General features: G+C 33.7%; 1 protein-coding gene across 1 annotated transcript in view; it reads right to left on the reverse strand.

Annotated features, from left to right (window-relative positions):
* The window catches only part of STIM2 (stromal interaction molecule 2), a 146,715-nt gene that overhangs the window by 81,985 nt on the left and 52,082 nt on the right, over positions 1-12,648 (reverse strand). The window contains exon 2 of the mRNA XM_072945459.1: positions 10,914-11,044. Coding sequence (XP_072801560.1) covers positions 10,914-11,044 — 131 coding nt within the window. The remainder of the gene's footprint in view (positions 1-10,913; positions 11,045-12,648) is intronic.

Genomic DNA, 12,648 nt, shown 5'->3' on the forward strand with positions numbered 1-12,648 from the left:
ATCCTATTTTCAAATGTATTTTCTACTATTTTTTTCTAACTCTACTTTTGCCTACTTTTTTCAGTGCTTCTTCTTGTTTCTGATACAGATACATCTGTGTGGTTAAAACTAAGTTCTCTGAGAGGTGTACAGACAAATGATGGCAAAGATGTTTTTCAGGCAGAATAGCTAATATAAGAAAAACTGAAAACATGGTACAACCAGATTTTTCACATAAGCTGGTCTTAAAGTTGGTTACATATATCAAACCAATTGCTAAGAATAAAAACATTAAAACTATTCCAAATGACATCAATAAAAGGGAAGAATGGATAAAAGGCAAGAAAAAGTAGAAAAGGGGAAGAAAAAAATGTTTAATTTAAAAGAAAATAGGGGAAAAGTAAAACCAGAAAACAAAGTTCATATACACCAGAAACTATAATAAAATTTCCAGTCACAAAGTATGCAATAACAATATCAATTCTCACTGCCTCCTACTGCTGTGCTCAGGGCAACAAAACCTTTCAATATTCTTATTTAAATTATTCGCTAATCAGTATCTATACTTTCCAAAATATCTTCAATACTAACAGAACATGAAAACTTAAGTCATTACAGTTAATCTAAACAGGTCACAAATTCAGCATATATTGACGACTAATCTTTTTGATCTTGGACCAGAAGACAATGACCTAGAATGCAAAACCTTCACATCCTGTTCCTAATCTAAAACACCTTTAGTCCTCCAATTTCAATTTTAGACTAGCATTGGAAAATTGCCAAATATTTTTTCTCATGTCTAAGTGCTACATACAGTATACACTTTAAGTGTTACCTTCTTGATGAGGCCTGCCATGACCATCCTATTTAAAATTACAACCATCCATTATCTGCCTGTCCTGATCCCCCTTCTCTGCTTAGTTTTTTGTTTAGTCTGCCTTCCCACAAGCCCCAACAGAATGTTAGCCTAATGGCTTTAAGATTTATATGAGACTTTGTCTGTTTTGTTCCTGATACATTCCAAGATCTATTCGAGTATCTTACATAAAATAGAGCCTCAAATATTAGCTCAATATTAAATGAATGAATAAATTAGAAAAATAAATGCTCTCATATGACCAAAAACAGAGAAGACTAAAGAGAAAAAAAGTAAGTTTTAAACCAGCATTTTCAAAATGCTAAATATTTTTCTAAATTAAAAAAGCAGTATCTCAATTAAAAATTACAAGAAATTAAGTATTTTAAATTTTTAATGAAGGTTTCCTATTAAACTCGTGAAGTTTCCTAATGATGGCTACTAGAGACTCGTAACAGTACTATTATTTACATCTTCATAAGAGACACTTTAACAAGAAATGCAAATCAAGATGTAGCTATAATGAACTGAAGGCATCAAACTAGTCCAAGAGCTGCAGAATTAATAACCCATTTTTAAAGCCTATAATATACCATAGTCTCTAAGATTAGTCCTGTCCAATAGAAATGAACTGCAATCTACATGTGATTTGAAATTTTCTAGAAGTCACATTAAAAAGTATAGAGAAACAAGTGAAATTAATTTTATATTATGTTCCATGTAACCCAGTGTGTCCATGATATTATTATTTCCAACATATAGTCAAAATTTTAAAGTTTAGATATTTTACGTTTACATAAATCTTCAAAATTTGAAGTAATTTTACACATATAACACACCCCAATTCTAAGTGCTCAATAGACAAATGTAGCTATTAGTTACTATACTGGATAACAGACTTATAGATTCTTTCAGGTATTAATAAGATAGAGAAGCAAACTATATTTGCTTTTAAATATTAATGCCAGAAATACAGAGAGAAATATACTATCTTCTGTTTTTAAACATTCAAGTTCACCTATCACACTGACAGAATTCCAACTTCTTTTAACATAAGTTTTACCTTTTAACATAAAGTTAGAATTCTATTCTAACTTTTATTACAAAATATTTGGAATTCCCCTGATATTTAAAAGACTCAATAAGAATTCCACTGAAGTATAAATTATCCAGCCATGCATGCTCACTTTGTTTGGCACAGTGATAATGGTAACACTTCACACATTTGCGCATTTAACATTTGATGATAGGGTAAAAAGATTAAAATAACTTGTAATTCTAGGAACTATTATGCAATCAAATGCATTCAAATAAGCTGTCAAATATCTGCATAAGCTTACTTAATACCTCTCTGTCTATATATTATACACAATTTGAACAGATCTTTCCCATGAAGGTACTTTTTCAAATTGGTGTCATTTTTTTATTATAGTATAGTCAGTTTACAATGCTGTGTCAATTTCTAGTGTACAGCATAATGTTTGAGTCATACATATACATATGTATATTCATTTTCATATTCTTTTTCATTACAGGTTACTACAAGATATTGAATATAGTTCCCTGTGCTATACAGAAGAAACTTACTGTTTGTTTATTTCATATATAGTAGCTAGTATCTGCAAATCCTGAACTCCCAATTTATCCCTTGCCATCCCCTTTCCCCCCTGGTAACCATAAGTTCGTTTTTTTGGTTTTTTTGATTGAAGTATAGTCAGTTACAGTGTGTCAATTTCTGGTGCACAGTACAATGTCCCAGTCATGCATATATGTACATATATTCGTTTTCATATTATTTTTCATTTTAAAAGTTATTTCAAGATATCAAATATAGTTCCCTGTGCTATACAGAAGAAATTTGTTTTTTATCTATTTTTATATATAGTAACTATCATTTGCAAGTCTCAAACTTCCAAATTTATCCCTTCCCACTCCCTTTCCCCTGGTAACTCTAAGACTGTTTACTATGTCTGTGAGTCTATTTCTGTTTTGTAGATGAGTTCACTAGTGTCCTCTTTTTTTTTTTCAGATTTTACATATGAATGGTATCATATGGTATTTTTCTTTCTCTTTCTGGTTTACTTCACTTAGAATGATGGTCTCCAGGTCCATCCATGTTGCTGCAAATGGCATTATTTTGTTCTTTTTTATGACTGAGTAGTATTCCACTGAATAAATATACCACAGCTTCTTTATCTAGTCATCTATCAATGGACATTTAGGCTGTTTCCATGTCTTGGCTATTGTGTATGTGCTGCTATGAACACTAGGGTGCACGTGTCTTTTCAAATTAGAGTTCCCTCTGGATGTATGCCCAGGAGTGGGATTGCTAGACCATAAGATTTTTAGTTTTTGTTTTTAGTTTTGTGAGGAAATCTCCACACTGTTTTCCATAATGGCTACACCAAACTACATTCCCACCAACAGTGTAAGAGGGTTCCCTTCTCTCCACACCCTTTCCAGCATTAAACACAACCACATAAAATTTATGGGATGCAACAAAAGCAGTCTTAAGAGAGAAGTTCATAGATATAAGCCTTCTTCAAAAAACAAGAACAACTGCAAACAAACAACTTAATTTATTATCTAAAAGAATAACAAACAAAACCTAAAGTCAGCAGAAGGAAAGAAATAATAAAAAACAGGGAGAAAATAAATAAAATAGAGATTTTTTAAAAACAGGAAAAATCAATCAAGCCAAGAGTTGGTTTCTTGTAAGAGTAAACAAAATTGACAAACCTCTGGCCAGGCTCGCTGAGAAGAAAAGAGAGAGAACGAACACAAATAAACAAAACAGAAATGAAAATGGAGAAATTACAACCAACACCACAGAAATACAAAAAAATCACAAGAGAATATTCTGAACAACTATATGGCAACAAACTGGACAACCTAGAAGATATGGACAAGTTTTAGAAACATACAGTCCACCAAAATTGAATCAAGAAATAGATAATTTGAACAGACTGATCACTAGAAGTGAAACAGAATCTACAATAAAAAACCTCCATGCAAGTGTAAGTCCAGGACCAGACGGCTTCACTGGAGAATTCTACCAAATATACACAGACCCTCATCATTTTCAAATCCTTCCAAAAGACTGAAGAGAAGAGAATACTATCAAATTCAATCTATGAAGCCACCATCACCCTGAAACCAAAACCAGACAAAGACACTTCAAAAAAAGAAAATTACAGGCCAGTATCATTGATGAACATAGATGTAAAAAATCCTCAACAAAATAATAGCAAAGAGAATGCAACAACACATAAAAAAGAGCACACATTTTAAGATCAAGTTGGGATCATCCCAGGGACATAAGGATAGTTCAACATCCACAAATCAATCAACATGATACATCATATCAACAAGAGAAAGGAAAAAATTCACATGATCATCTCAACAGATGAAGAAAAAGCATTTGAAAATATTCCACACCCATTTATGAAAAAACTCTTAACCTAAATGGGTATAGAGGGAACATATCTCAACATAAGAGCTATTTATGAGAAACCTACAGCCAGCATAATACTCAACAATGAGAGGCTGAAAGCCTTCCCACAAAAATCTGGAATAAAGCAAGGATGCCCACTCTCACCTCTTCTATACAACATAGTATTGGACGTCCTAGCCACAGCAATTAGACTTGAACAAGAAAAGGGATCTAAATGGGAAGAGAAGAGGTAAAACTGTCATTATATGCAGATGACACGATACTATATGTAGAAAAGGTTCCACATAAAAACTACTAGAGCTCATAAAAAAGAATTCAGTGAGGTAGCAGGATACAAGATAAACATAGGGAAAACAGTTACATTTCTTTTCAGTAGCAATAAAATATCAGAAAAGGGATGCAAAGAAACAATCCTTTTTAAAACTGCAGCCAAAAAAATAAAATACTTAGGAATAAATCTGACCAAGGATGTGAAAGACTTAATATGTGGAGAACTGCAAAATAATGATTAAGGAAATTAAACATGATTTAAAGAAATGGAAAGATATCCCATGTTCTTGGATTGGAAGAATTAATATTGTTAAAATGGCCATACTACCCAAAGCAATCTACAGATTTAATCTACAGATTTTGGTTTTTTTCAGATATGTATCCAGCAAATTTTCTAGTTCTTCACAGAACTAGAAGAAATCATACTAAAATTTATATGGAATTACAAAAGACCCAGAATTGCCAAAGCATTACTGAAGAAAAAGAATGATGCTAGAGGAATAACACTCCCAGACTTTAGACAATACTACAGAGCTATAGTAATCAAAACAGCATGGTATTCATACAAAAACAGACACATCGATCAATGGAACAGAACCCAGAGCCCAGAAATAAACCCACAGACTTATGGTCAATTAATCTTCAACAAAAGAAGCAAGAATATGCAATGGAGTAAATACAATGTCTTTAGAAAGCGGTGTTGGGAAAACTGGACAGCCATACGTAAATCAATGAAGTTAGAACACTCCCTCACACCATACACAGAAAGAAACTCAAAATGGCTTAAACATAAGACACTATAAACCTCCTAGAAGAAAATAGGCAAAACACTTTGACATACATCTTAATGTTCTCCAAGGGCAGTCTACCCAAGCAAGAGAAATAAAAGCAAATATAAACAAATGGGACCTAATTAAACTTACAAGCTTTTGCACAGCAAAGAAAATCATAAGCAAAACAAAAAGACAACCTATAGAATGGGAGAAAATATTTGCAAATGATGACACTGACAAGGGCTTAACTTCCAGGATACATAAACAACTTAATAATAAAAAAACAAACAACCCAATCCAAAAATAGGCAGAAGACCTAAAATAGCAATTCTCCAAAGAAGACATACCAATGGCCAATAGGCACATGAAAAAATGCTCAATATTGTTAATTATCAGACAAATGCAAATCAAAACTACAATGAGGTATCACCTCACACCAGTCAGAATGGCCATCATTGAAGGTATTTTTAATGATTTAAAAATGTGAATTTTTGCTTTTTTTTCCAGATTTAAGTATTTTTGGAATTGTGATAAAATAAGAAATATATTTGGTCTTTATTGGCACAGAGGTCTTAAAACTCTTGGGATTTCCTTGGTGATGGACTGTCTTTTGCCCCTTTGATCATATCTGGGTTCCTGCTTATGAGATGACTAAGGTGGAGCCCCTAGATAGCTTCTAGGTGGGGCTGGTCATCACAAAGCGGTAGAGAACCGGAAATTTCAGTCCCACCCACTTGATCTATGGGAAAACTGAGCTCTATAAAGACTCTAGAATTTTGAGATTCTCTGGAGAGCTTCCAGGTTGGTGAACATATTGAGGTGTGGGAGATGCTGGGAGAGCATGCCCAGAGAGGACACAGAAGCTATGTGCCCCTCCTACCACACCCTGACCTATATATCTCTTCCATTTAGCTGTTTCAGAGTTGTATCCTTTTTAATAAACCAGTAAACATAAGTAAAGTGTTTTCCTGAATTCTGTGAGACATTGAAGTATAGTTGAGGTACAGTAATATATAAGCTACAGAAGTATAATATAGTGATTCACAATTCTTAAAGGTTATACTCCATTTATAGTTGTTATAAGATATTGTCTATATTCCTCATATTGTACACAGTACCTTTGTAGCTTATTTTATATGTAATAGTTTGTACCTCTTAATCCTCTAACCTTACTGCCCCTCTCTCCTTTCCCTCTCCCCATGGGTAACCACTAGTTTGTTCTGTGAATCTGCTTCTTTTTTGTTATATTCACAAGTTTGTTTTATTTTTTAGATTCCACATATAACATATCAAAGTATCATATCATAATATCATATCATAAAGTACATGTCTTTCTCTGTCTGACTTATTTCACTTAGCATACTACTGTCCAAGTCCATCCATCTTGCTGCAAATGGCAAAATTTCATTCTTTCTTATGGTTGAGTGGTATTCCACTGTACGTATATGCCACATTTTCTTTATCTATTCATCTGTTGATGTACTTCCATATTTTCACAATTGTAAATAATGCTGCTACGAACACTGCATGTATCTTTAAATCAACGTTTTTGTTTTTTTCAGATATGTATCCAGCAAATTTTCAAATCCGAAGAAGTTGTCATGGGAACCCCAGATTTATAGCCAGTCAGAAGTTTGCAAACACAATTGGAAACTTGTGACTGGCATCTGAAGTGAAGGCAGTATTATAAGACTGAGCCCTTTAACTTGTGGGATCTGATACTATCTCCAGGAAGACAGTCTCAGAATTGGACTGAATTCTTGGAAATGTAGTTGGTGTTAGAAACTGAAGAATTGGTTGGTGTCAGAGAACACCCCAGAGTAGTAATATTTACAACTCGATATATTAATTAATAGTAAAAGTAACTTTATTATGTAGATCTTAAATATAAAGAATCTAGCCTTATTCTAGGCTCAAAATTAACCAATCTTAATAAATTAATTCATAACTTCTAAAATGAGACTATCTAAAACTATTCCAGCTTTAAAAACTGAAAGTGCATACCAGTCTTTCCATTTTATAATACTAATACTCTTCAAACTAACCATATATGCCCTCCCAGCCCCACCTCTCTTCCCCCTAAAAAGAATCCCTCAGAATTAATATATTTCTTAATCTAAAACAATGCTAAGTAATGATTAGTTCTTCAAGTAATATCAAATCAAAGGAAAACTCTGCATCATCAGTGTAACAACTTAAAATTATATTCTTTCCTCACAGTACCACAAGATTTAATGTTAAAAGTTATTTCCAATTTAACTGATGAATACAATTATGAAACTGCACAGGGCACTCATCTACTAAACACTATACACCCTCAGAGTTGACAATGGAGTTTGATAAAACTAATACTGTAAATGATCAAGAAAATGTAAAAAAATGATTTTATGAAATCTATTTAGTCTAGAGAACAATTTCTTTCACAAAAAGTACCAAATATATGAACATAAAATTCTATTTATTCCTTAATTTATGTGGATAGTAATAAGGTGTGGAGTAAATAGAATTTATGTTAGAATACTTGATATTCAAATTCTTAAGCAACTATATTGGCAACTAAATAAATGATTTAGACAATTTTGGGAGGATTAGAAAGAACAGTTAATCACTAATAATCCAGAGTATGGTGGGAAGTATAGCTCAGTGGTAAAGCATGTGCTTATTAGCATGCACGAGGTCCTCGGTTCAATCCCCAGAGCCTCCATTAAAAATGAATGAATGAATGAATGAATGAATAAAACAAATTACCTCCCCCTCAAAAATAAATAAAGTACAGAGTAGTACTACTAAAATGGTTTTACTCTGTGTGTGTGTGTGTGTGTGTGTGTGTGTGTGTGTTTGTACAGGAAGAGAGAGACGGAATGGTGATAATGTTGAGAAGATGAATTACCCAATATAATAAAATGACTCTCAATAAATGACAACTACCTTATGTTATTTTCCAGTAAGTAAAACTCCTGGTAATCCATCAATTTCACTTTACCTACTCTACTTTATGACCAACAGAATACATTTACATACTTCAAATACTTTCTAAGTTGGAAATAATATAAAACAGGACTACCCTGTCATCTGTAGTTCTTAAGTGAAAGAAATACACTTGACTATTTTAAACTGAAGGCTGTGATTCTGGTATTAATGGAATCATGCTCTAATCAAAATGATTAAACCACAACAAGAAGAGATTACTTCAGCAAATAAAAATCAGTTGATACAGAGATATTAAAAAAGATTAAAGAGTTAATATCTAATCAATTAAGTACTAAGAAATCATTGTTAAGTTTTTAGCTACAGAAAAACACTCTCCAAGTAATATGCATGATAGATTAGAGAGGAAAAAATTTATAGGTAATAATCTAGGCATAAGATAGTAAATACCTACATTAAAATACAGCAATCAAATAACTAGAAGAGATAAGTGAAAAAGAAGAAAAAGGAATAAACTTTAAGTACACAAAATTTTATTTATAGCAGTCTGACGTCTTTTTTTTTGCAAACAAATTTTACTGCAACACAGCATACCCGTCAGTTCACCGACTGTCTATGGCTGCTTGACACCTCGGTGGGAGAGCTGGGTAGACGCAACAGAGACCATATGGCCCACAAAAATCCAAAATATTTACTAGCTGGCCTGTTCGTTTCCTAAGGCTGCTGTAACAAAGTACCAAAAACTGAATGGCTTAAAACAACAGAAATTTACTCTTTCACAGTTCTGGAGGCTGTAAGTCTGAAATCATGTATCAGTAGGGCCATGCCTTCTCAAAGGCTCTAGGAAGGAACATAGTCCACGCCTTTCTCTTGGCTTCTGGTGTCACTAGCAATCCTTGTCAATTCTTGACTTGTAGCTGCATAACTCCAAACTCTGCCTCCACTGCCACATGATCTGCCATTCCCCTGTCTCTGTCTTCCCACATGGTGTTGTCCTCCCTTATAAGGACACCAGTCATGTTGGATTAAGGACACACACTACTCCAGTATACGCTCATCTTAAATAACCACATCTGAAATAACTATTTTCAAATAAAGTCACTTTCTAAGGTACCGGGAGTTAGGATTTCAAAATACGTTTGCGGGGGGGGGGGGAGGACAGGGGACATACTTCAACCCATAACTTGGCCCTTTACAGAAAAAGTCTGCCAACTCCTGATTCAGAAGTTTTTTTTAATTTTTAAAAATTGAAGAGAAGTAGGTCCACAAGTGCTATTAAGAGTGAGGGATTTCAAAGAAAAGTGTGATTTCGTTTTAGATAAACTAAGTTGAAAACAAAAGTAAGAGCTCTCAAAAGATGTCAGGCAGAAAGCAGCATACATAGGTCAGAATCTGGTTTGGCTTAGAGATGGAGGAATCCAGAGTAACCTAAAAATGGATGAATGTTCTCAAGGTAAATGTTTTACACAGCAGGTCAAAAACTGATCTTCAGAGAATGTTACTGTTACATAACAACATGATTAGATAACAATGTGATGGGAAGATGTCACCATCACACAACATTAGATAATAATGTAGAAAATAATGTAATTTGTACCATATAAACTAAAAGAGAAGCATCTCAACAGTGACGAATACAACAAAGAAGTTGAAGAGACATGAGAAATGATGAAGGAATTTGGTTAAAATGAGACCATAGTCAAATAAACAACTGTTAGGCTCACACAGGCACCTCTTGTCTGTGTGGCCCACTGTTGTCTATGGCAGCATAATCTAATAAACCCCTCTTCTATTCTCAAAGAAAAAAAAAAAAAAGAAAGAAAGAAAAAGAAAAGCAAACAACTTCTATGAAGAAAACTAAGAGGGACACCAGACCAGGGGTAAGATGAGAATGCTTGAGAAATAAAGCATTGTTTATCTGCACAGTGGGTACAGCAGATTACACTAGTGCCCCCAGTAAACCACATCTCCTGGCACTCATTCCCTTGTATAATCCTGTCACACACAGACTCTGAGCTTGGCCAAATAACTTGCTTTAAGTCAATCTGACATCAACAGGCACTGGCAAGCAGGGGCATGATAAGCACTTTCACATGGAAACTTGCTTTCTTTGAACACTGCCACCGGGAAGCCAGCTGCCATGCTGTAAGGAAGCTTGAGCTAGACTCCTGAATGAGCAGAGGCCAAGTTGAGAGAGAGACTAAAGGAACAGAGGTCATGGGAGGTAGTCCCGCCCAGCAGAGTTTGAGCGCAACTGCCATAGTAACCTCAGGCCATATCCAAGGGAACAGAAAAGGTACCCAGCAAAGTCCAGTCAATCCAGAGAATCAGGAGAAATAACAAACTGTTGTCATTTTTAAGCCACTAAATTTTGGGGCGGTTTGTAAAACAACAAAAGGTAACTGACACAGTAAGAATAAGATTTATGTTTAAGAAACCCAAGTACATGAGACTGAGGATTCTTACAAAACTGGGAAGACTTTACAGACGTGAAAAAAAATGTAAATACAAAGAATAAAATTCAAATGTAAAGAGAAAAACTAAAGATGTTGAAGACGAAGGAGCTGAGTCACATGAGAAATAATGGGAAAATTTAAGATTAAAAACTCATTCTGTTTTAAGAGAATACCAGAGAAAAAGTGACTCCACCTACTTCATCACTTTCATCCACTTCAATTCCACCATCTTTGTCATCATCCATTTGCTTATGTATTGTTTGAAGAGCTTCCAGACTAAATCTATCTTCTTCTGTGAAGCATGGTGGACTTAGTGACATGCAGGGATCTGAAATAGAACAAAGGCCAGTTACTAACTCGCCATCCCAAAACACAGGCTACAGTTAAGAGAATATAATTTAAAACAAAACCAACAAATTAAATTTCAGACTAAGTCAAATTAAAGAGGCTTTAAAAAGTCTAGTCTAGCATTCTTCATATCACAAGTATAACATATAAATGCACTAAAAATAAGTAATTCAATTTAATTGCTATTAGTCAACTACAACTAGCACTAAATTCATTTTGTCTACATTTTTTCACATCTTTAACCATTTTCTTCTTATCCAACTTACTGTATTTATAAATGATTCTCCCCCCCAAATATAAACTTCCTCCTTAAAAAAACAAAACTAAACTAAAAATCAGAGTACAGAGTGCAATTTTTGTATAATCTAGTTTAATTAAATTGTAAGTCCTAGGGAAACATCACAAAGAATATAAGGAAAAGAAATGTAGAATATTCACATGATCCTTAGAAACTTCGTTTTCATTTTTCTATCTTAACAGATCTAAGAGTCCATCCATATGACTTTTTTAAATACATAACTTCTTAGATTCAACAAGGAAAAACTGAATTTTCTAAAATCTTATTCTTCATGTTTTCCTTAACATATATTTACTGGCTAAATCTCTTTCAATGGGGAATCCTCACATTCAGGTTGTCAAAAATCAACAATTTAGAGAGTATGAGGTTTTTCATGGCTTAAAGTAAGATTAGTAAGAAATTACCTCCTGTTGACTCAACTAGTAAACAAACAGCCTATGTATCAAAATGGAAAAGTACTGTCAAAACTTCACTCACACGCAATCTGGCTGACTGGTGGGTTGACAAATTCCAGGAACCAACTTCTGTTCTACCAGGTCACTAAAATCATATACTTCTAAAATGTCATCACATCCACATGTATTTCTAGGAACAGTATGGTCTTAAAGTTTAAAGCGGTTATTAGCATAATAAAAGGGCTAGCCATAGTTTGGTTATCTCCTCAACAACAGTTAAAAATCTAGTTTATCATTTGGTCCTGTATGAACTGACTGACAAATAACTTGCCCTGGCGTCTTAGCTACCTCCCCTCTAAAGTCAAGCAAGCAGACTAGATGTTTACAAAGCTCTACTGCAGCTATAAAGGCCCGAGAATATCTAATTCTGTACTTAGGGAAAAAAATTGCAAGAAAAGAAGACAGTCCTGGGGACCAACTAATAATTTTCTAAAAAAACAATTTAAGCTTATAGTACCTACATGTTCTACTTATAGCCCAGTTTGTCAATTTAACATTTTTAATTCAAAACATAATTTTAATTACTCTAGTCTTAGAAGAGAAGGAAACAGAAAAGGAAACTCTAAAAAAATGGAAAATGAAATTATAAGTTACATGACATAAATATGTGTATAATAAATATTTAAAACTCTGATCAAGACTTGCTAAAATCAAAAAACTGAATAAGCATAATGGTCAATTATGAGCCCTAATACATAAAACAACCAGAACCCTTATATGCCTAAGAGTTATTTTACATGGATGCAAAGTAAAATATAAGCTCTCAGGCATTACAACAACATACGGTATAAAATGATCTGTGTACAATGTCTTACTGCCTCCAGCAGACCT

This window comes from Vicugna pacos, chromosome 2, assembly GCF_048564905.1.
Source record: "Vicugna pacos chromosome 2, VicPac4, whole genome shotgun sequence".
Classification (NCBI taxonomy): Eukaryota; Metazoa; Chordata; class Mammalia; order Artiodactyla; family Camelidae; genus Vicugna; species Vicugna pacos.